This window comes from Podarcis gaigeae (genome assembly GCF_964106915.1).
Source record: "Podarcis gaigeae genome assembly, chromosome: 2".
Classification (NCBI taxonomy): Eukaryota; Metazoa; Chordata; class Lepidosauria; order Squamata; family Lacertidae; genus Podarcis; species Podarcis gaigeae.
The window spans coordinates 127,013,937-127,033,264 of record NC_139679.1 but is presented as its reverse complement, the minus strand read 5'-3'; the positions used below and the strand labels follow the sequence as shown (position 1 = coordinate 127,033,264).

Sequence of the window (19,328 nt, the reverse complement as noted above, 5' to 3'; positions counted from 1 at the left end):
GAAAGTTCTTTTGCCAATGAACTTTGCCTCTGCGTGATTTATTGGGAACCAGATGCAGCCACTCCAAAGAAGCTTCTGCAGCGCCTTGGCATTGAAGACCCAGAAAAAGAGACGGAGGAGAATGTGTGGGTCACAAGGTGGGAGTCGTTGGAAAGAAGTCGCTGGGAAAGGCAGAAGGTTGTGTTGAGCAGGCGAGGGAAGAGCAGGAGGAGACAGAAAGAGCCCCAGGTAAAGAGGAGGTTGGGCTGAGGTGGTGTGGGAATGAGAGGCAGAGAATGCAAAGCAACTCTGGAAACGGTGAACAACGCAAGCTATGATCTTGTTTGAGGAACGGGAATTAAGATGCCTGCTTCCCCATCCCCAGTGGATTAAAATGTCCAAAGATTAGGGAAAGAAGAAAGAAGAGGAAGCAGGATTGGATGAACATTATAAGAGACCATAATTTTCCATTGTGAGTTGGCTGAGATTTGTTGGAACAGTTTTTCAAAGGCTTTATAGAAACTGGACCTAGAAGCTGGAGAAATACCAATTTGGATTATGAGACGATCATTATAAGAGTCATATTGAACTGTCTGAGTGGTTAAGATTTGAAGGCTGGGCGGGGGGGGGGGAATCTTCTTGGTAGTGGCACCCGCCCTGTGAAACGCCCTCCCACCAGATGTCAAAGAGAAAAATCACTACCAGACTTTTAGAAGACATCTGAAGGCAGCCCTGTTTAGGAAAGCTTTTAATGTTGAAAAGGTTATTGTATTTTAGTGTTTTGTTGGAAGCCATCCAGAGTGATGATGTAGGAAAAGTGTCATCTTGTTGAAGGGGAGGAAAAAGACTGGATACTAAATGCAGCTGGGTTTATTCTGGAGTGCATATTCTGAATAATTGCTGCAACAGATGATTTTCAGACAGAGACGGAAGTTTCCTTTTCATCTATTTTTTGTGTTTTTTATATTAAGATTCCTTTATTTTGAATTTTGGAGGACACACACAGGAAAAGGAGAGTTGGAGGTGGGAGGGACCTGCAAGGAATGCAGGGAAGGAAGGATCTCTTAGGGTGGGATACGGGGAGAAGAGGGGGACACCTAGGGGAGAGGCGGGGGAGCCTGTCTTTCTATGGGTTGATGAATGATATGTATGATACAAATGTGATAAAAGGTATTTTTAGTTATTCTTCCCCCTTTCTATTTTCTATAGAATTGTGTTTTGTAAGGGTTGTTTAATAATTTTTGTTTTGTTATTTTTCTTTCTGAGTTTTCCCTTTGTATGAATTCTTTGATGGCTTGTGAGATTAGTGCCTTGACTGAAGCTCTTCCTACATTCCAAGCACTAATATGGTTTCTGACCTGTATGAGTTCTTTGATGGGAAATGAGACTACCTTTTCGACTGAAGCTCTTTCCACATTCCAAGCACTGATAGGGTTTCTCCCCTGTATGTATTCTTTGATGAACAGTGAGACAATCCTTCCGATTGAAGCTCTTTCCACATTCCAAGCAGTGATAGGGTTTCTCCCCTGTATGAATTATCTGATGGCTAGTGAGCTTAGCCGTGTCCTGGAAGCTCTTTCCACATTCCAAGCACTGATAGGGTTTCTCCCCTCTATGAATTCTTTGATGGGAAGTGAGATGTGCGCTTTGACTAAAGCTCTTTCCACATTCTAAGCACTGATAGGGTTTCTCCCCCGTATGAATTCTGTGATGGGAAGTGAGACTGTAGCTATTAGCGAAGCTCCTTCCACATTCAAAGCACTGACAGGGTTTCTCCCCTCTATGAATTCTTTGATGGGAAGTGAGATGTGTGCTTTGACTAAAGCTCTTTCCACATTCCAAGCACTGATAGGGTTTCTCCCCTGTATGAATTCTTTGATGAACAATGAGATAATCCTTCCGATTGAAGCTGTTTCCACACTGCAAGCACTGAAAAGGTTTCTCACCTGTATGAATTCTCTGATGGTTAGTGAGCTTAGCCCCCTCCTGGAAGCTCTTTCCACATTCTAAGCAATGATAGGGTTTTTCCCCTCTATGAATTCTCCGATGGGAAGCGAGATTTGCGCTTTGACCAAAGCTCTTTCCACATTCTAAGCACTGATAGGGTTTCTCCCCTGTATGAATTCTTCGATGGGAAGTGAGACTCACTTTCCAACAGAAGCTCTTTCCACACTGCAAGCACTGAAAAGGTTTCTCCCCTGTATGAATTCTCTGATGGCTAGTGAGCCTAGTCCCATCCTGGAAGCTCTTTCCACATTCTAAGCACTGATACGGTTTCTCCCCTGTATGAATTCTTCGATGAGAAGTGAGATGTGCGCGTTGACTAAAGCTCTTTCCACATTCGAAGCACTGATAGGGTTTCTCCCCTGTATGAATTCTTTGATGGGAAGTGAGACTATCTTTCCGATTGAAGCTTTTTCCACATTCGAAGCACTGATACGATTTCTCCCTACTCTGTGTTATTTCATGTGAAGTGAGGCTATTCCTTCGAACGAAGCTCTTTCTTTGACAGGAGGTGGACTGGGAGCTTTGACGGATGTTCTCTCCACACTCTGAATATTTATAAGACTTCTCCGATATGTGGATTCTGTTGACTTCTCCCTTGTTCTCCCCTTTGAATTCATCACCATCTGCAATGAAGAAAGAAACTACTTAGCGCCTCAAAAAGAAATGGAGCTCCGTATTATTGAACAAGGTTTTCCCCCCACCTCACTGCAAGACTTGAGAGTGCTCCGTTTCGGCCTCAATAGGACACCCTCGAAGTCTAACTTAATGTCATTGTCGATGTGTGGCATCTTCGACCCTCCCAGCATTTGAGCACGCCTGCGGGGCGCCTGACTCTCTTGAAACCGGTGGGGCCACACTGCAAGCATACTGTGACAGGGGCGCAGATGACACAAAATCATCAAACCCACCACCTGACCCCTCCCCCACCAATGCACTGCCATGTTAGCGTAAGTCATGCTAACTCTGCATTGCTGCCCCGGACCCCAATCCCACTCAGAGCGAAGGGGACGTGCTTCACATCCATTATTGAACAAAGTTAATGAAGCAGTCCTGACAGCTTGTGACAGAGGAAGAACTGAAGAGAGAGAAATGTGAGGCTTTACTATATTTTCCCCTACTTTTGTTGGCTGCTATTAACTGACACATTGCTTGGTTTTTAGCTGGGATAGATTTTGTTTGGCTCACTCATGAAATCCACTCATTCTTACAGGTCAGTCATCTCTTTGGTCAACCAAATGCAGACTGAAGCCAAAACAAAAAAAAGCCTGACAGAAGGTACTTAAATTTCCCTTCAAGTCCTGAAGCTGACATTTAAGAAGGCCTGGGTAGTTCAGACAAGCCTGGTTATTGTTTGAAAATGCATGACTAGATGAAGAACAGTTACAGAACAAAGTTGTTATCCCTCCATTCAGGGTTCACAGTGGAGATGTTAGAATCCCATATGCTCTTGGTCTCCATCCAAATAGTGGAGGTTCATCAAATAGAGGTATGTTTGGAATTTCAACCTCATGAGAAGACCCGACTCCCTGGAAAAGACCCTGATGTTGGGAAAGATGGAGGGCACAAGGAGAAGGGGACGACAGAGGACAAGATGGTTGGACAGTGTTCTTGAAGCTACCAGCATGAGTTTGACCAAACTGTGGGAGGCAGTGAAAGACAGGAGGGCCTGGCGTGCTCTGGTCCAGGGGGTCACGAAGAGTCGAAGACGACTAAACAACAACAACAACAACATGGAATTTCAAAACTGATCTTATGATCTAATGGAATTTTACCAAGAGCGTCCATGATGCCACGATTCTCCTCCTTGACTTCCTTATGCAGAACTCTCTGGTCAGGATCCGGCAGTGTCCACACCTTGTCTGTAAAAACAAACAGCAACATACTTTGAATCCCCTCCCATTTTCATGAGGAGACCAACTCTGTATTGTTTCATTGGTGACAGAAGAGGAATAATGACTACTGCTCACAATTAATCTAGGCACAACAGCCGCAAGAGCTCCTGACTAGGCATTAGGCTTTGCGATGTTGAATGTTCTCTGTTCTCTCCTGTTTCCCCTTTTTTGTTTCAGTTTAAAGGAATTCATGAACCCAGAACTCATAGACCACTAATGATGAACCATATGTGTCCTGTTTGCAGGTGGTTGCTCACGAGTAAACAGCCAGGACTCGGACCTGCTTTTTACAGGTTTTATTGAGTGCAAACTATGTACAGTGCAGAAACCCAAAGTTCATGTTTGTCTCAGTCACTTGCAGATTCTGGGAGTGGCTTCTTCCTCTTCCCCCCAGGAGAAGAACTTAGACACCCCAAATCTCCACCTCCTTTCCTTACGTTTGACCCCCTTGCGAAAACTAGGCAACGGAAGCGGCATGTCTGTTTCATGAACAGGCTGGCTGAGCGAGGTGCTAGGGCTCACAGTAACGTCTGTGAGCTTTTGCCTCGCTTCGCCCCTCCTTTCCCCCTCTGATTCGCTGGAGGCGTGACTCTCTACACAGCCTTATGAAGTGCTACTCCTCTACGAGAAATTCCTGTTACACACCTGTCAGGGGTTCAGAAGGAGAGACACAGGAGGGGGAGCAAATGGAGAGTGAGGAGGAGGAGTACGAGGGGGGCGCAGGCAGTGACAGTGGCCAGAGTTATTCCACAAGCCTCTCTAGCGAATCGGAGGACTCACAGAAGGGAGCGCCGGTGGCCAGAGCGAAGGGGGCTCCAGGGGGGAAGCCCCAGGAGGAAGGGGCCAGCGGGGAGTCCCTGAGCAGCAGCTGGAGATCAGGACCAGCGTCTCCACCAGAGCGCAGTGTGGAGGGGGAGTCCCAGGAGTCGGGACCAGTGTCCTCACCACCAGAGGGAGGAGAGGAGTCAGGTTTGGCAACACCCACATCAGGAAGCGGGGAAACGGTCAGAAGGAAAGTCACCGGCTGGGCGCGCGCGCCAAGTTCAAATGTACAGGAGCGCGGCACAGCGGGGAGCCCGGGAAGGGAGCCAGGTCCTAAAGCCCGCCGCAGGGAGGGGCAAGACTCAGGAGGCTCAGCGTCAGAGGAGTCCAGGAAGGAGGGAACCCCAGAGGGCAGAAGGACCCAGCGCAGGAAAGAGCAGCGCAAGAGGTGGAGCCGGGCTAGAATCTTAAACTGGTGTGGGTGGAGCAGTGAGTCAGAGGGGACTTAGCCGGTCTAGCGTAGAGACGTGGGTCTGCGCGCCCAGAGCTTGGAAATGGAAACTAAACTTTAATAAAGACTTTTGTATATAACATCCACTGGGCGTTGGTCCTCTGTGAGCTGGGACCTAGCGGCAGTCCTGACAACACCCCTCAGGAATCCACACATTTTCAGAACTCCAAGGCAACTAGATACTCTAGTTCACGGGTGTCAAACACAAGGCCCGCGGGCCGAATGCGGCCCGCCAGACCTCGTCATGTGGCCCGTGTAGCTGCCGCCAGCCTTCACCTTTTATTCTCGCTTTTTTTTTTTTACACAAGAAAGCCGCCTCTTCACCGCATGCACAGCAGCCTACAAGCCAGAGAACGTCTGCCCTCTAGCGGTGCTGGCCGTTCTACACAGGAAACCTCCACTTTACATAGTCCTACAGATACAACCGGCCCTTTGAGGGTGACCAAACTGCTGATGCGGCCCCCCGATGAATTTAAGTTTGACACCCCTGCTCTAGTTGATGTCTGTTCCACCTGGAGTCAAGTATCAACATCACTTCGTTGCATTGTTCCCTCTTCTATGTTTGGCGGGGTGGATCCCTCCTGCCCCCTCTCTGGGCAGCCGTGCCCCTCCCTGTAAGGTGACAGCAGGGACCTGTGGGAAACCGGGTGTATCCTCATGTTGTCTGGCAGCTTCAGCCTAAACGCTACTGGATTGACCTGCTGGATGACCTCAAAGGGGCCCACTCTTCTAGGCTGCAGTTTCTTGCACCTCCCCCTCAGGGGCAGTGCCTGAGATGACAACCACACCTTGTCCCCCACCCGAATGACTTCCCCTGGTCTTCTATGCTTGTCGGCCTCCTTGTACGCCTCCTTGGCCCTCTCCAAGTTCATCTTGAGCTGTTGGTGTATGGCCTCCATCTCCTCCGCTAATTGCTCTGCGGCCGGCACACTCCAAGCCTCCTCCCCTGGTCCTGGGATGGCACCCGTAATTGGCAAGAAAGGGACTCATCCCTGTGGACACATGCTCAGCATTATTGTATGCAAACTCTGCTAGTGCTAGCTTCTCCACTCGATCATTCTGCCCCTGATTGATGTGACAGTGCAAGTCCTGCTGCAAAATGGCATTGGCTCTCTCGGCTTGTCCGTTGGTTTCTGGGTGCCTTGCTGTAGAGAAGCTCACCTCTACCTGCAACAAACTCATGAGCTTGCGTCAGAAATGCGAGGTGAACTGCCTTCCACTGTCCAAAATTACCCTCGCAGGTACTCCATGCAGCCGTGAAGCCCCATGGTGGTCTCCTCCACTGTCACTGCATGGGAGCGTGACACAAAGTGACACATCTTGGTCAGTAGGTCCACCATGACCACCGTCTTACCTCGGGACATGGGCAGGTCTGTCATGAAATCTATGGACACCACCTCCCATGGCCTCCCCGGTGTGGGCAAGGGTTCTAGCAGCCCCGCTGGTGCCACCCTCTCCCCCTTTGCCCTCTGACACATGTCGCATCCTCACACATAATCTTGCACATCTTCCCTTACTTTGGGCCACCAAAAATCCCGCGTAACTAACAATATGGTCTTGTGTTGCCCAAAATGCCCAGCAGTTGGGTTGTCATGGAGTTGTTTGAGAACTCTGACCCTTAGGGACTCTCCTGGTACATACAATGTTCTGCTTCTTCTGCTAGTGCTCCTCCCCAGGTCCATTTGTCCTCCTGGAACATATGTCTGGCCACGGGGGGTTCCTTCTTCCTCCAAGTACTCTGGTTTTTGAGATAACGAGATATCTGCCCTCACGTTCTGCTCTCCCGGGATGTACTGGATCCTAAAGTTAAAGTTGGCAAAAAAAAACCCCAAAACCCAGCGGATTTGCCTCTGGAAAAGCACACGCACGGTCCGCCAGTATTCCAAGTTCTTGTGATCTGCATGCACCTGTAGCTGCTGCTGCGCCCCAATCAGGAAGCGTCTCCACTGCTTAAAAGCTGCAAAAATTGCCAACATTTCTTTGTCATAGATACACTAGTTTTGCTGACAATATGTTACCATGACAACATGTTATGGATATTCCAGCAAATTTATTCTGCTATTTTATATACAAATGACATGAGAAGACTCAGTCTACATATTTGTATCGTTTCTTAGTCCTATGATCCTTGTTTTTAAAAGCAAAGAAGAGTTATAAAAAAAGAAAAGAAAAAGGCAACACACGGAAGCCCCATTTGCATGAATGAATGAACTTTATTACGGTCACAGACCAGGATTTAAAAAAGCATATAGATAAAATAGCAGTTAGGATTTTTTAAACTGATAATTGTTAGAGCAAATGAGGACAAGGTAACAGGCATAGGATAAAACATCTGAATAAAATACAAGATTGAACACGGATAATGGATGGATAAAAAACTGATAATTAAAACAGATAAGAACTAAAAACAAACAAAGACACACAGTTAAAACAACTGTAAGAACATAAGAACTAAAAGACTCGCAGTTAAAACAACTATAAGAGGTTGCAGAGTAGAAGCCTCTGAAATAGTCACCCACAACATTAGAAACTGCTGTGCAAATATGGTTAAAACAGACAATTAAAACAATGTACAACACTAAATTTAGAAACAATGTACAACAATAAACTGTCCCAGGGAGCTGACTCAGAATCACCCATGGAACCGTGTTTGGGGCTTTTCATGCCGGACTATTTTGAGTTGGGCGATGGTCTGCGCCTACAGATCTGTACACAGAATCTGGCGACCATCCTGGTTATCTTCTGATCTTTGCCTAACAGCAAAAGGTCAAATTTTTGCTTTTGCGGGAATAACGATGTTATTCTATGCAATAAAGACTTTGGAGATAAGAGTGAAGCCCACTCTCGCAGTCTGATTTATTCCCACACAAGCAGCAGCTTTCTCGCTGTGCAAGCTCTGCTACTGGTGCTCAGGCAGCTCGAAGAGGTTTTTACCGGCGCAGACAGCAGCAGTGTCGCAGCTAAGAAGAGTGCCGGGCGCCATCTTGGATAGGCAAGCCTCATCAGTAGGGGATCCAAGATCTTACTATGTGCCTCTTCATAAAAGGGACGTCTAAAGAACAAGTGTTCCAGGCTTCCTATCTCTCCCAATGGACAGGTGCAAAGTCTCTGAGCATACGGGACCCTTCTAAAGGCTCCATCCAGGACCGGCGAGGGAAGAGCCGAGCTTCTGGCGAGTGTAAAGGCCCTTCTTGCATCCCTAGAAACGAGAAGGAAGAGATATGCTGCTGGTGCGGCTGTATCTCTCTCGATTTCTCCAATTCTATAGTCAGGGGACCTTGCACAGTCCTGCTGTCTCTCGGTGTCTAATATTTTTTGCCTGACCGTAGCTTTTGCCTGGCCCAAGCCCAGACTTAGAAGGGCTTGAGGGGCAAAACCCAGTTTCCGGAGGGTGTTCGGGACTGCAGTCTGCCAGCCCGACTGGAATTGGTCACAGAGGATCAATGGGGCTATCCCTCAGGGGAGCAGGTTCAATGTCAGCCATTTGTAGATTGATGTTAGGCAGATTCTAGCCTCCACTCTCATCATCACCATTTCCGATCTCTTTTGTTAAAAAATTTAAAGTAATATTTATTAGATTTTCAACAATATAACAGAAATAAACAGTCACACACAAAAAACAACAACACAGAAGAAAAAAAGAAAAAATTACATAAAAACAAAAACGTACTTCAATAGTATAACTTTCTTTAGCTTAGTTCTTTGACTTCCTCACACCTCCCTTTTTTGTATTCTGCTTCAATTGTTATTTCAGCAAATCCTTTCCATCTTTCCAAAATTTTTACATAAGCGTAACATACTTTTCTTAACTTTATTAAGCTTTAAATTCTCAATTTATAAATACATAACTTCTCACAACATTTCTGGTAAAACCTATGGATGCCTATCCACCATTGTCCAAATTCTCCAACAGTTTACTTTATTTTAAAATAACCTTTAAACTTATAACACATTTCAATAAAAACTTTAAATTTTACAGTCTTCTCCCCTCAGCTCCTCCCCTGGTCCCCAAAAACTGCCAGTCCTTTCCGTCAATTCCCTAAAGCTCCTTAATCCGGGAACCTGATGTCTGAGGCTCTTAGGTCCCCCCCAGGCCCCTTATGGAGATTTTGTTCATACTTTTTAGTTCCCAGTAACACATCTCTGGGGAATCCCATCCTAACATAATAGCTGCACCTTTTAAACCTTCAACCAAGTTTTCAGGTTTAAATTTTAGATGGTCCTTCCAAAGGTATTTCCCAATGCATCCAGATCCAGTAGCCCCAAAACCTTCAGTCATTTCCAACCCCCCCAAATCCATATTCCAACAGTCCATAAATCCCTATGTAATGGGATCCTTCCATCCTTTCAGTCCAAACTGAGATCCAACCATAGATGGTCTTAGTCTGTAATCCATAAGTGATCTTTATTTATAGTCCTCAGTTACATTAAGTTTCTCCTCTTCCTCTTGCTCCGACTGTCCTTCCTCCACCAATTCTTCTTCCATCAATTCTTCTTTTACCACCGGTTGTGTCGACAAAACCAATTTCTGAAACTGCAGCTTCCTGTGGAGCTCCTCCAGCAAAAAGTTTGTCCTTTGCAATGCATTCATCATTGCTTCAGAGATCTGCATTTTGGTTATTTGAAGGTCAAAAACTAGTTCCCAGGCTTGTTATCTGCAGCTGGCAATTATTCATGCAACAGTTTCAAATTCCCCCACTAGAGGGATACAATTTCTCAACAGTAACAATTTCCAAAAGTCAGCTCAGCTTCAAAATACCAAGACATAACATGGTTGCGATTCGCCATCTTTAAGACAGAAGGGTACGGGGAATTCTGTATATTTCCATTAGCTGTCAAAGTCCACCTATCAAAAGTTTTAAAAAGTAATTCCTTAACATCCAGGCAGTTTGTTCCCAGGTCAAAGCTGTGGGGTTTCCGATCTCAAATATTTATCAAATTCAAAGTCTCCCCCTACTTCCTCAAAAAGGGGGGGGGGGTAAATGCTTCAAACAGTGAATATTTAGATTTTCAGATCAAAGTTTCCAAGATTTTAGCTTGTAGTATCTTTGCTTTAGTCTATATACAATAGCGGAAGGCGGACTTCCTGTTTAGACCTCCCTGCTTTAAAGCCAGATTAGTTCTTCCTTTTTAAGGATTTCCAATTAAAATTTAATTTCTTTAAGCCTCTGTCCTTGTCTTAAATCTTTTAATTGGTTCTACTCACGGGTAGTTACTTTTAGAGCCAGATTGTCCCAGAAAGAAATCAGCGCTCTCCAACAACAGCTGTGCGGCTTCACTCCGGGGATGGAGCGATCGATCCGAAGCACTGCGCTGCTCACCCTGCCTCGCAACGGAACCTCAGAAAGAGGTCTTCTCACGAGCAAGGGAGGCGCAAAAGGTGCCAGCCAGATCCCAGGTCCACAGGCTTCACCCTCCTGTGTTTTTTTCGGGTCTCCACTTTCGCCGCAGCGGCAGACCCTAAATCCCCGGAGCGGTTCCCCTGAGAGATCAGAGGAAATCCGCCATTGTCGCTGGCGCTGACCGGAATCCCCATTTCCAATCTAACCCATGCGTTTGAGACACGTCTGGGAACTTGGAGGAGAGCTCTAAGAAGTCTAGATTGAACTCTCTCAAGTGGGGAGAAAGCAGAGGAAGGCGGGCCCAAAAAGGAACCATAGAGGAGTTGTGCCAAAGTTTTGGCCTTGTATAATTTTAGAGCTGCGGGGACAAAGAAGCCCCCTTGTGCTCTGAATACTTTGAGGATACAAGTTGCGGTTTTCCCCGCTGAACTCCCAATGGAGTTTATGTGTAGTTTGTTGGTTCCTGAGGCCTGTACAACCATTCCATTTTGAGTCCAATGGGGGTTCTAGATAAAATTACTGCATCGTCGGCATATAGCAGGACTGAAATATGCCGATTTGCAAGCTTCGGCGGGTGGAGTTCTGAGTCATTGAGTGCAGATACAGTGGTGCCCCGCAAGACAAAATTAATTCGTTCTGCGAGTTTCTTCGTCTTGCAGGTTTTTTCGTCTTGTGAAGCACCACTATTAGCGGATAAGCGGCAATTAGCAGATAAGCAGCTTAGCAGCTATTAACGGCTTAGCGGATTAGCGGCAATTAGCAGATAAGCGGCTTAGCGGCTTTAAGAAAAAGGAAAAAACTCGCAAGAACTCGAAAAATTTTTCGTCTTGGAAAGCAAGCCCATAGGGAAATTCGTCTTGCAAAGCGGCTAAAAAATCGGAAAACCCTTTCGTCTTGCGCGTTTTCCGTTTAGCGAGGCATTTGTCTTGCGGGGTACCACTGTACTAAGTTAGCCCCATTAGCAATCAATCTGCAAAGCAGGATCAGGTTGCTTTAAAGAGTCGTGGCTTCTAATGCCGCGTGATGGATCAGTGAGTTGTCTGACATTAGTAGGTCTTTCAGATCACGGTACTGGTTTTAGACATTTTGAGCTGCCAATTCATCGCGTTGGCCGGGGAGCTGTAATCTATTCCTAGCTCAAATTGCCTGCAGATGACAAAGGTGCAGGCAGGCAGGCAGGTAGGTGGGGGAGCCCGAAAAGGTGCTCCCCTTCTCCATCTCCATCCGCCTGCCTGTCTCCCCCCACCCCCTAACTGAGGAATCCCCAATACGTCTCTGGCTCCATCCATCCAGGTCCCCATCTCCACTCTCCTGGGACTCACCAGTTCTCACAGAGGTCCCTGGGAGGAAACGTTCAAAGATTGTGGGGAGAGATGCAGGAGACAACCTGACCAGGTCAACCGTCCATCTTCCCCCTTCCATCCTCGCTAGCTTTTCAGGATCCGTCTCTTTCATCCTTCCTGAGGAGTCAAGGAGCCAAAAGAAGCTGCAGGGTCCTGGGAGAGAGGAAGAAACAAAGGGAGCCTCAGAGGCCCTGCAGGAATTCTCCTGCCCTAGATATTCTAGATATAAGTTATTAGTGAAAAATCCAGCAGGAGAAAATAAAAAAGAATTACAGAAAAATTTAGAAATAGAAATCCATAGAAAAGTCAAATACTTAAGACAATTATGAAAATACCTTGAATGAAATAAAAAGGAATCTAGAAATTTGGGGAAGAATGAATTTGTCCTTATTAGGGAGAATTGCAGCGATTAAGATGAACGCACTGCCAAAAGTATTATTTTTATTTCGGTCAGTGCCGGGAATCAGTAATACAGCATGCTTCAAGAAATGACAGAAGGACAATTCAAAACCTATTTGGAAAGGGAAGAAGCCAAGGTATGATAAAGGCAAAGTAAATAAAGGATTTACAATCATATAAGAAGAAGGTCACTCTTACAAGTTTGGGAACGATACAAATGTAATGAATGGCATGGCTTGCATGGACCTGAAAGATGGCTGAAGACACCACAAAATGGACTCAATGTCTGTGAACTGATCCTGTAGATGGAATATGGTGAACATCAGGGTGATCTGGCAGAAACTGTGTGCGCTAGTGCCAAGGACGGAACAGCATACACAGGGAAGCGAAGAGATGACATGCGCAACATGACATGCGAGGTAAGATGCATCCTTGTGCAAATGAATTGAAACAAAGCATGTTTTCTACACCACATTGATCAGTCTGTCAAGCACCCTCAAAAGAAGATGTTTTGGGGATGCGTCAGGTATGATGGTGTCAGAACCTGTAGCCAATAGAAGGAATGATGCGCTCACCCCAATATACTGAGGTTCTACGAAAGAGAGTTATTCCAGAGTTGGAAAAGAAGTATCCTGACAGTACTGGGATGTTGCAGCAGGACCTAGCCCCCGTCACACACCAAAAGTGGTGAAGAAATTCATGACAGAGCAGCAAATACAGGTGCTGATTGGCCAGGGAATTGCCCAGACATAAATCCCATTGAGAATTTGTGGGCTATATGCAAAAGTCGCCCTGAGAGATCATTGGTTTGCCTTTGTTTTATTATGCATTTGGTATTCTCATTTTGCATTTTTATGTTGTGAATCGCCCGGTAAACTTTGGATGAAGGGCATAATACAAATTTAATAACAACAACAATAATAATAGCAGCAGGGGACAGCATAGGGAACGGCAGTCAATTAGGGGTGCCAACTTGAATAAAATATTAAGGGAGGACAGGCATGGGCATAGCCGGGAATTATGTCAGGGGGCAGAATCTCCGTTAATTAAGGATTTAATTCTCCCCCTTGGACTCCCCTGGACCCAAGTAAGCCCTGCCCCGCAAAACTGATCACAAGATGCAGTGTGCACCCACCATTTGAATGGCAATGCCCATTAACGGGAGGGGGGGCTCAAATGTTTTATGGGGGGAGCCAAAGGGACCTCGGCCCGAGGAGTTGGCTCTTAGGCAGTCAATCATGGCAGACCTGTGGACTGTATTCCTTAATTTATAGGCACGCCTACCAAGGCCAAAAAATGCATCCTGTTAAGGTGCCCTGGGGTTAATGCGGATCTGTGAGGAAGTGAAGGAGAACTTCTCTCTCTATCTCCCACTGTCCCCCTCTCCCCTTTTGGCTGGGTTTCTACATCCTTCATCCTTCTGGCAGGCAGAAATCCAGCAGGTGGGGAGGATTTCCGTTCAATATTGTCGCTGGAATGTTTGCAGTTGAAAAAGCATGTAAACGTAATAGGCCGTATAGTAACAATTGCAAAGTTATTTACTAGAAACTACTTCTCTAGAATTAGATACAGATTCTCATAATGTCAAAATCAACATCATGACATAATATATTAAAATGTAGCTTTTCAGGTGACCCCAAGTCCAGTCTGTACAAAATACAGCTCCTATTTGGTCAGTGCCGTAGTACATTCTTTTCTACTTTCTTGACTCTTGTCTTTTTCTGCCTGGTGTCTTCCCTAGAAGAGTAGCATGAAATAATCTTCTAAGTGATTGGGATAAAGATGATCGGGTTGGCAGACCAAAAAGACTGGCCCTGATAGATGCCGCCTAGGCAGAGGAGACGAGGATTCCTGGCTTTTCCCTTCCTCAGCTGTCCAGAGGGCGAAATCCTTTTGGAATGTTTGCAGGGACTGGGAGCTTCCCTCGGATCACTGTCATGGATTCCTTTCAAGGGATTTCTGCACCAGGTCAAGGGATATTTTTGGCCCCCCAATTCCCCCCCCCCACACCCAAGGTGGCGAGTTTACCTAAAGCAGCAAGAGGTCCTTGCTGACCTCCAGGCTAGGGGGGAGCGAGCCGGGGGGCGCCTCCCTCCCTCCCCCCCCGGCGCCCCCTTCCTGCCCCGCCTTGCTTTGGCCCCCGGGATCCCTTCGCCCCCTTTTCCGCCCCCTTCAGTGAGGCGTCTCCTTTTCCCTCTGCCCTGACTCTCCGCCCCCTGAGTTGGGGGTCTCCCCCCCCAGGCATGATCTGAGCAGGGACCCCCACGCCCCCTCCCTGCCCCCCTGGGACCCCCTTCTCCCCATGGCACCCTCAGGGGGAGCAGAGAGGAGACTCACCCAGGCAAAGGAGAGAGGAGGAGGCAGGGAGGGGGAGGGGCTTCTGCTCTGGAGGACCTTGCCCCCTCCCCCCTTCCTCTCTAGGAATCCCGCTCTGCTCCTTTTAACCCTCCCCACCCTCTCCCTCCCTGCAGTTTCCCTGCTTCTGCGCCTGCGCCCTAGGGGCTGCCCCCCTTCCCTCCCTCTGCCCCAAGGAGCCCACATCCCACCAGACGAACTGCAAGGGAGACGGGGGGGTCCATGGGGGGGTTACCTCGGCTCTCCCCTCTCCCAACATCGAGGCTCCTGGATCCCGAGGAAAGGCTGGGAGGGAGAAGAGGCGAAGGCTGCCCAGTGGCGGGAGGTGCCGTGGGCTCCGAAATGGTTCCCTCCAGACACCCCCCCCCAGGAACACCCTCCAGCTCAGCGAGGGGGGGAGGAGGGAGGGGGGCTTCCCAGCCAGGAGACCCCTCCCCCCTCCCGAAAATAATCCCCCCCCCTTAAGCGGGTTTTTCTTCTTCTGGAGCCGCTTTTCAGAGGAGGAAGAGTCCCAGGCGAGGAAGGAAAGGCACACGCGACCCGGGGGGGGGGCAGGAGGGGGGGCAAAGCCCAGGAGGGGGGCGGGGGTTGCTCTGGGGGGCAAATCAATAATAAGGATTGAAAAAGAAAGGGGAAGACCAGGATGGTGGAGAGAGGGGACCAGACTCCAGTTCGGAGCCAGAGGGACCCCGGCCACCCTTTCCCCGAGTTTCCTGCCAGAAAACCAGTTTCTCCTGGGCTCCCAGAACCATCTGACCCATTTCCCACCCCAGAGCAGGGCTGGACCAATCAGAGGCCTCTCCATTGGGCAGCTGGCCAATCCCCTTTCAGATTCCCCTGGGCCTCGTCCTCTCCTTCGCCCGGTTTCCTGAGGGAGTTTTCCCCCTGAGTTTCCCTCATGGCTGCTCCCCCTCCCAGCTTCTCCTTCATCCTTCCTCTTCCTCGCCCCCCCCCCCCATTATTTGGGGCAGCTGGATCACCTCCACCCCTCCCCCATGGCCAGGCAGGCCCAGGAGGAGCGCATGGAGGCGGCAGGGCCAGGAGATGGCGTTTCCCACCTGATACGGAAGGGGGGGGCCATGTCTTCTTCACCTTCTTCGCTACAATATATCAATTTATTCCCAATTGTCAATGTCAAAAGGGACTAAAATCTATAATCCCTCAAGCAAGGTGTCAAGACCCTAATCCTGTCAAATCGCTCTGATCAGCCTTTCCTCCAGGCAATGTCAGGTGGCAGACTGGACCATTGTCTTCTCATCCCCAGGAAGTGTTTATCTGCGCATATCTCCAGCTCTGCATATTCCCCCCTCCCTCCTCCATATGTTAATCTGTGTAACCCAACCTCCCTTTAATATATTCATGATGTAATCTGTGTAACCCAACCTTTCCTTAATGTATTCATGATGTAACTGGGATGTATTTTGCACTGTATTCTGGGACATGGAGGGAGTTTCAAAAGTTCATGTCACCCCTTTCTCACTGTTCAATCTCGCCTTGAACCTGTTGCGCAATAAACTTGGATCTTCTGCAGTTTGCTCCTGTCTCCGGCTGAGCTCATTTTCCTCCGCAGGGACCCGCGGACACTTAGTCCAATGAGCTGGGTGGCAGAGCAGCCTCGCACCCAGATTTTGCCGTAACACCACCCTTTTCTGAAAAAGGCGGGAACGCCATTTTGTTTTTTCCGGAGCCCCAGCCGCTCCCAGAGACACCATGGTTCCCCTGTGGGCCTCGGGGGTCCCACGCTCTCGGGGTCTTTCCTCCTGGATGAAGGAGGGCGGCACCTTTGGTCCTCAGCCGCCCTGCTGCCATGATGGCTTGGCCTCCGCAGGGCAGCCTCTCTCCTCGCCATGTTGGCCCCACAGAGGAGGAGGCCTCCCCGTTGGGAGATGCCAGGCAGCGGCGTAGCGTGGGTTATCAGCACCCGGGGCAAGGCAAGTAATTAGTGTCCTTCAGCTCTCTATATTGGACAAACAGGCCAGGCCTTACGCCAAAGAATAAACGGACATAAATCGGACATCAGGAATCACAAGACAGAGAAACCAGTAGGAGAACACTTCAATCTCCCAGGACATTCTATACAAGATCTCAAAGTAGCTGTTTTACTACAAAGGAATTTCAGAAATAGACTGGAAAGAGAAGCTGCTGAATTACAACTTATCACCAAACTTAAAACCATGGAGAAACCTGGCCTGAACAAAGACCTTGGATTCTTATCTCATTATACATGACAAAGCCATTTTTCACCTTTTCACCCCTTGCTTCCTCCTGTAAGACCTATTGCAGTTGTTAAGAGTCGTCAACAGGCTCATCACAGCCATCTGCCAATCACCCATTCCCACCACCCTTCTGAGTAATACCCCTCCCCACCTTCTCACTATATAGAAGGGTCTGGAAACTTCTGTTTCAGTGTATCTGAAGAAGTGTGCATGCACACGAAAGCTCATACCAAGAACTGACTTAGTTGGTCTTTAAGGTGCTACTGGAAGGAATTTTTTTTGTTTTGACTATGGCAGACCAACACGGCTACCTATCTGTAACTGGGGCCATGAGTAGTATGCATGAAAGCATCAATGCTCAATTGAGCAGATACCTGGAGGCAGTGCGGATTATAGTGAGGGACTTCACTCACACAGATGTGAGGGCAGCAACCCCAAAATCCCATCAGCACATTGAGTGTGCAATAAGGGGAGAAAGTACTCTTGACAAGGTGTATAGAATCATTGGACGGGAATATAAGGAGCACCTTGGTAGTTCAGATCATGTGTCCCTGCTTCTGACACCAGTGTACACACCCCTCAGGAAACAAGGCCAGCTACAAACACGGATGGTTACGGTGTGGCCTGAGGGAGCCTCTCAGCAGTTGCAGGACTGTTTCCAGGAGACCAATTGGAATATGTTCGACCATCAGGATCTAGAAACTTCTACATCAACGGTCTTAGATTCGGCACAGGAAATGCACCAGGGAAAGATATGTTAAGTTGTATCCGAATAGGAAGCCCTGGATGACAGGAGAGGTTAGGAGATTATTGAAGGCCAGAAACTCTGCTTTTAGAACTGGGGACTGGGTACCGTATGGTATAGAAAGAACAAACTTGAAGAGGGGTATCAGGAAGGCAAAAGCGGAGTACAGAGGAAAAATCAAGGACCATCTGAAAAAACATGATACTAGACAAATGTGGCAGGGAGTTCAACATCTGACTGGTTCTAAATCGAGAAATACATCAGTGGTAGAGAGTACGGCTTCCTTGGTGGGAGAGTTGAAGACCTTCTTTGCCCGATTTGAGGTGACACCAACAGTGGCTCCAACAGGGATGTCAGAGCTATTGGCCTCACTACCTACAGGAAATGCTGTCAGGGTGGAAGAGGGAGAAGTGAGGCGAATATGAAAGGCGGTAAACACGAGGAAGGCTATGGGCCCGGATGGGGGGGCTGGCAGGGTGCTAAGAGATTGTTCGGACCAACTGGCAGGAATCTTTATGAAGATTTTTAACCAGACTCTGGCCCAAGCCACCGTTCCGCCCTGTCTGAAATCTGGTACCATTATACCCCTGCCAAAAAAAACCCAAAGATAGACAGTCTGAATGATTTTCGCCCTGTGGCGTTGACACCCATTATAATGAAATGTTTCGAAAAACTGGCAAGGAACTGTATCATATCTTGTCTGCCAGTAGGACTTGACCCTTACCAGTTTGCGTACGAGGCAAAGAGATCCACGGAGGATGCTGTGGCAATGGCTTTACATGCTGTCTTGAATCATTTGGAGAAGAAAGGGAACTATGCAAGATTTTTATTTGTAGACTTTAGTTCTGCATTTAATACTATTCTTCCACATAGATTGGTGCCCAAACTATTAGACCTGGGACTTCCACCGTGTTTGTGCAAGGGGATATTAAATTTTCTATCAAACTGTTCCCAACAGGTCAGGATGGATTCTCACGTCTCTGTGGATCTCATGAATATGGGGGTGCCACAGGGGTGCGTGTTGAGCCCACTTTTATATACGCTCTATACAGCTGACTGTGCCCCCAAATACCCCAGTAATAAGATCAATAAGTTTGCAGATGATACAACGGTGGTTGGTTTAATCACGGCTGGAGAGGGGAAGGCGGCCTATAGGAAGGATGTTGAGCAGTTGGCGGAGGGGTGCAGGAAAAACAACTTCCTCCTTAGCTGAAAGAAAACAAGAGATTATTGTGGACTTTAGGAAATGCAGAGCACTTGGAATCGCCTCCACGGTCCAGGGACTGATCCGCCCTGGCTTCCTCCTCGGAGGTCCCTTCAGAAGGAGAAGGGGTCCCAGGTCTCCATAGGGGAAAGCGTTCCTGAGACCTGCGTTCGAGGCCAATGCTTTCGCCTTTCAGGCTCCAGCCCACCTTCTCTCTCATCAGCTGTAGAGATGGGATCACATACAGACATTCCCAAGTTTAATAAGGATCCCTTGAAAAAGCTGAGAAACCTTCTTTTGCCAATGAACTTTGCCTCTGTGTGATTTACTGGGAACCAGATGCATCCACTCCAAAGAAGCTGCTGCAGCGCCTTGGCATTGAAGACCCAGAAAAAGAGACGGAGGGGAATGTGTGGGTCACAAGGTGGGAGTCACTGGAAAGGAGTCAGTGGGAGAGGCAGAAGGTTGTGTTGAGCAGGCGAAGGAAGAGCAGGAGGAGAGAGAAATAACCCCATTAACTCCGAAAACGGTGAACAAGGCAAGCTATGATCTCATTTGAGGAACGGGAATTAA

General features: G+C 47.9%; 2 protein-coding genes and 1 long non-coding RNA gene across 7 annotated transcripts in view; all 3 read right to left on the bottom strand.

Annotated features, from left to right (window-relative positions):
* Positions 1–19,328, bottom strand: part of LOC310838155 — an 86,972-nt gene that overhangs the window by 38,597 nt on the left and 29,047 nt on the right. Inside the window, exon 2 of the long non-coding RNA XR_014560737.1 lies at positions 17,588–19,049. This is a non-coding gene — a long non-coding RNA (uncharacterized lncRNA). The remainder of the gene's footprint in view (positions 1–17,587; positions 19,050–19,328) is intronic.
* LOC310837700 (uncharacterized protein) lies at positions 723–6,964 on the bottom strand. The gene is made up of 3 exons (XM_083724697.1): positions 6,793–6,964; positions 3,759–3,845; positions 723–2,609 (listed from the first exon to the last, which is right to left on the bottom strand). Exons 1-3 carry the CDS (start codon positions 6,848–6,850, stop codon positions 1,321–1,323), a joined length of 1,434 nt encoding a protein of 477 aa, XP_083580823.1. The 5' UTR covers positions 6,851–6,964; the 3' UTR covers positions 723–1,320.
* LOC310837446 (uncharacterized protein) overlaps positions 8,198–19,328 on the bottom strand; it is a 76,728-nt gene continuing 65,597 nt past the window's right edge. The window contains exons 3-4 of one of the 5 annotated variants that reach the window (XR_014560544.1): positions 11,816–11,989; positions 8,336–8,350 (exon numbers count right to left, since the gene is read on the bottom strand). The gene's annotated coding sequence lies outside the window, so the exon portion shown is untranslated. Of the gene's footprint in view, positions 8,693–9,526; positions 9,998–11,815; positions 11,990–19,328 lie in introns of those variants that run through there. The other 4 variants (XR_014560545.1, XR_014560541.1, XR_014560543.1 and 1 more) reach the window with 4 other exon arrangements.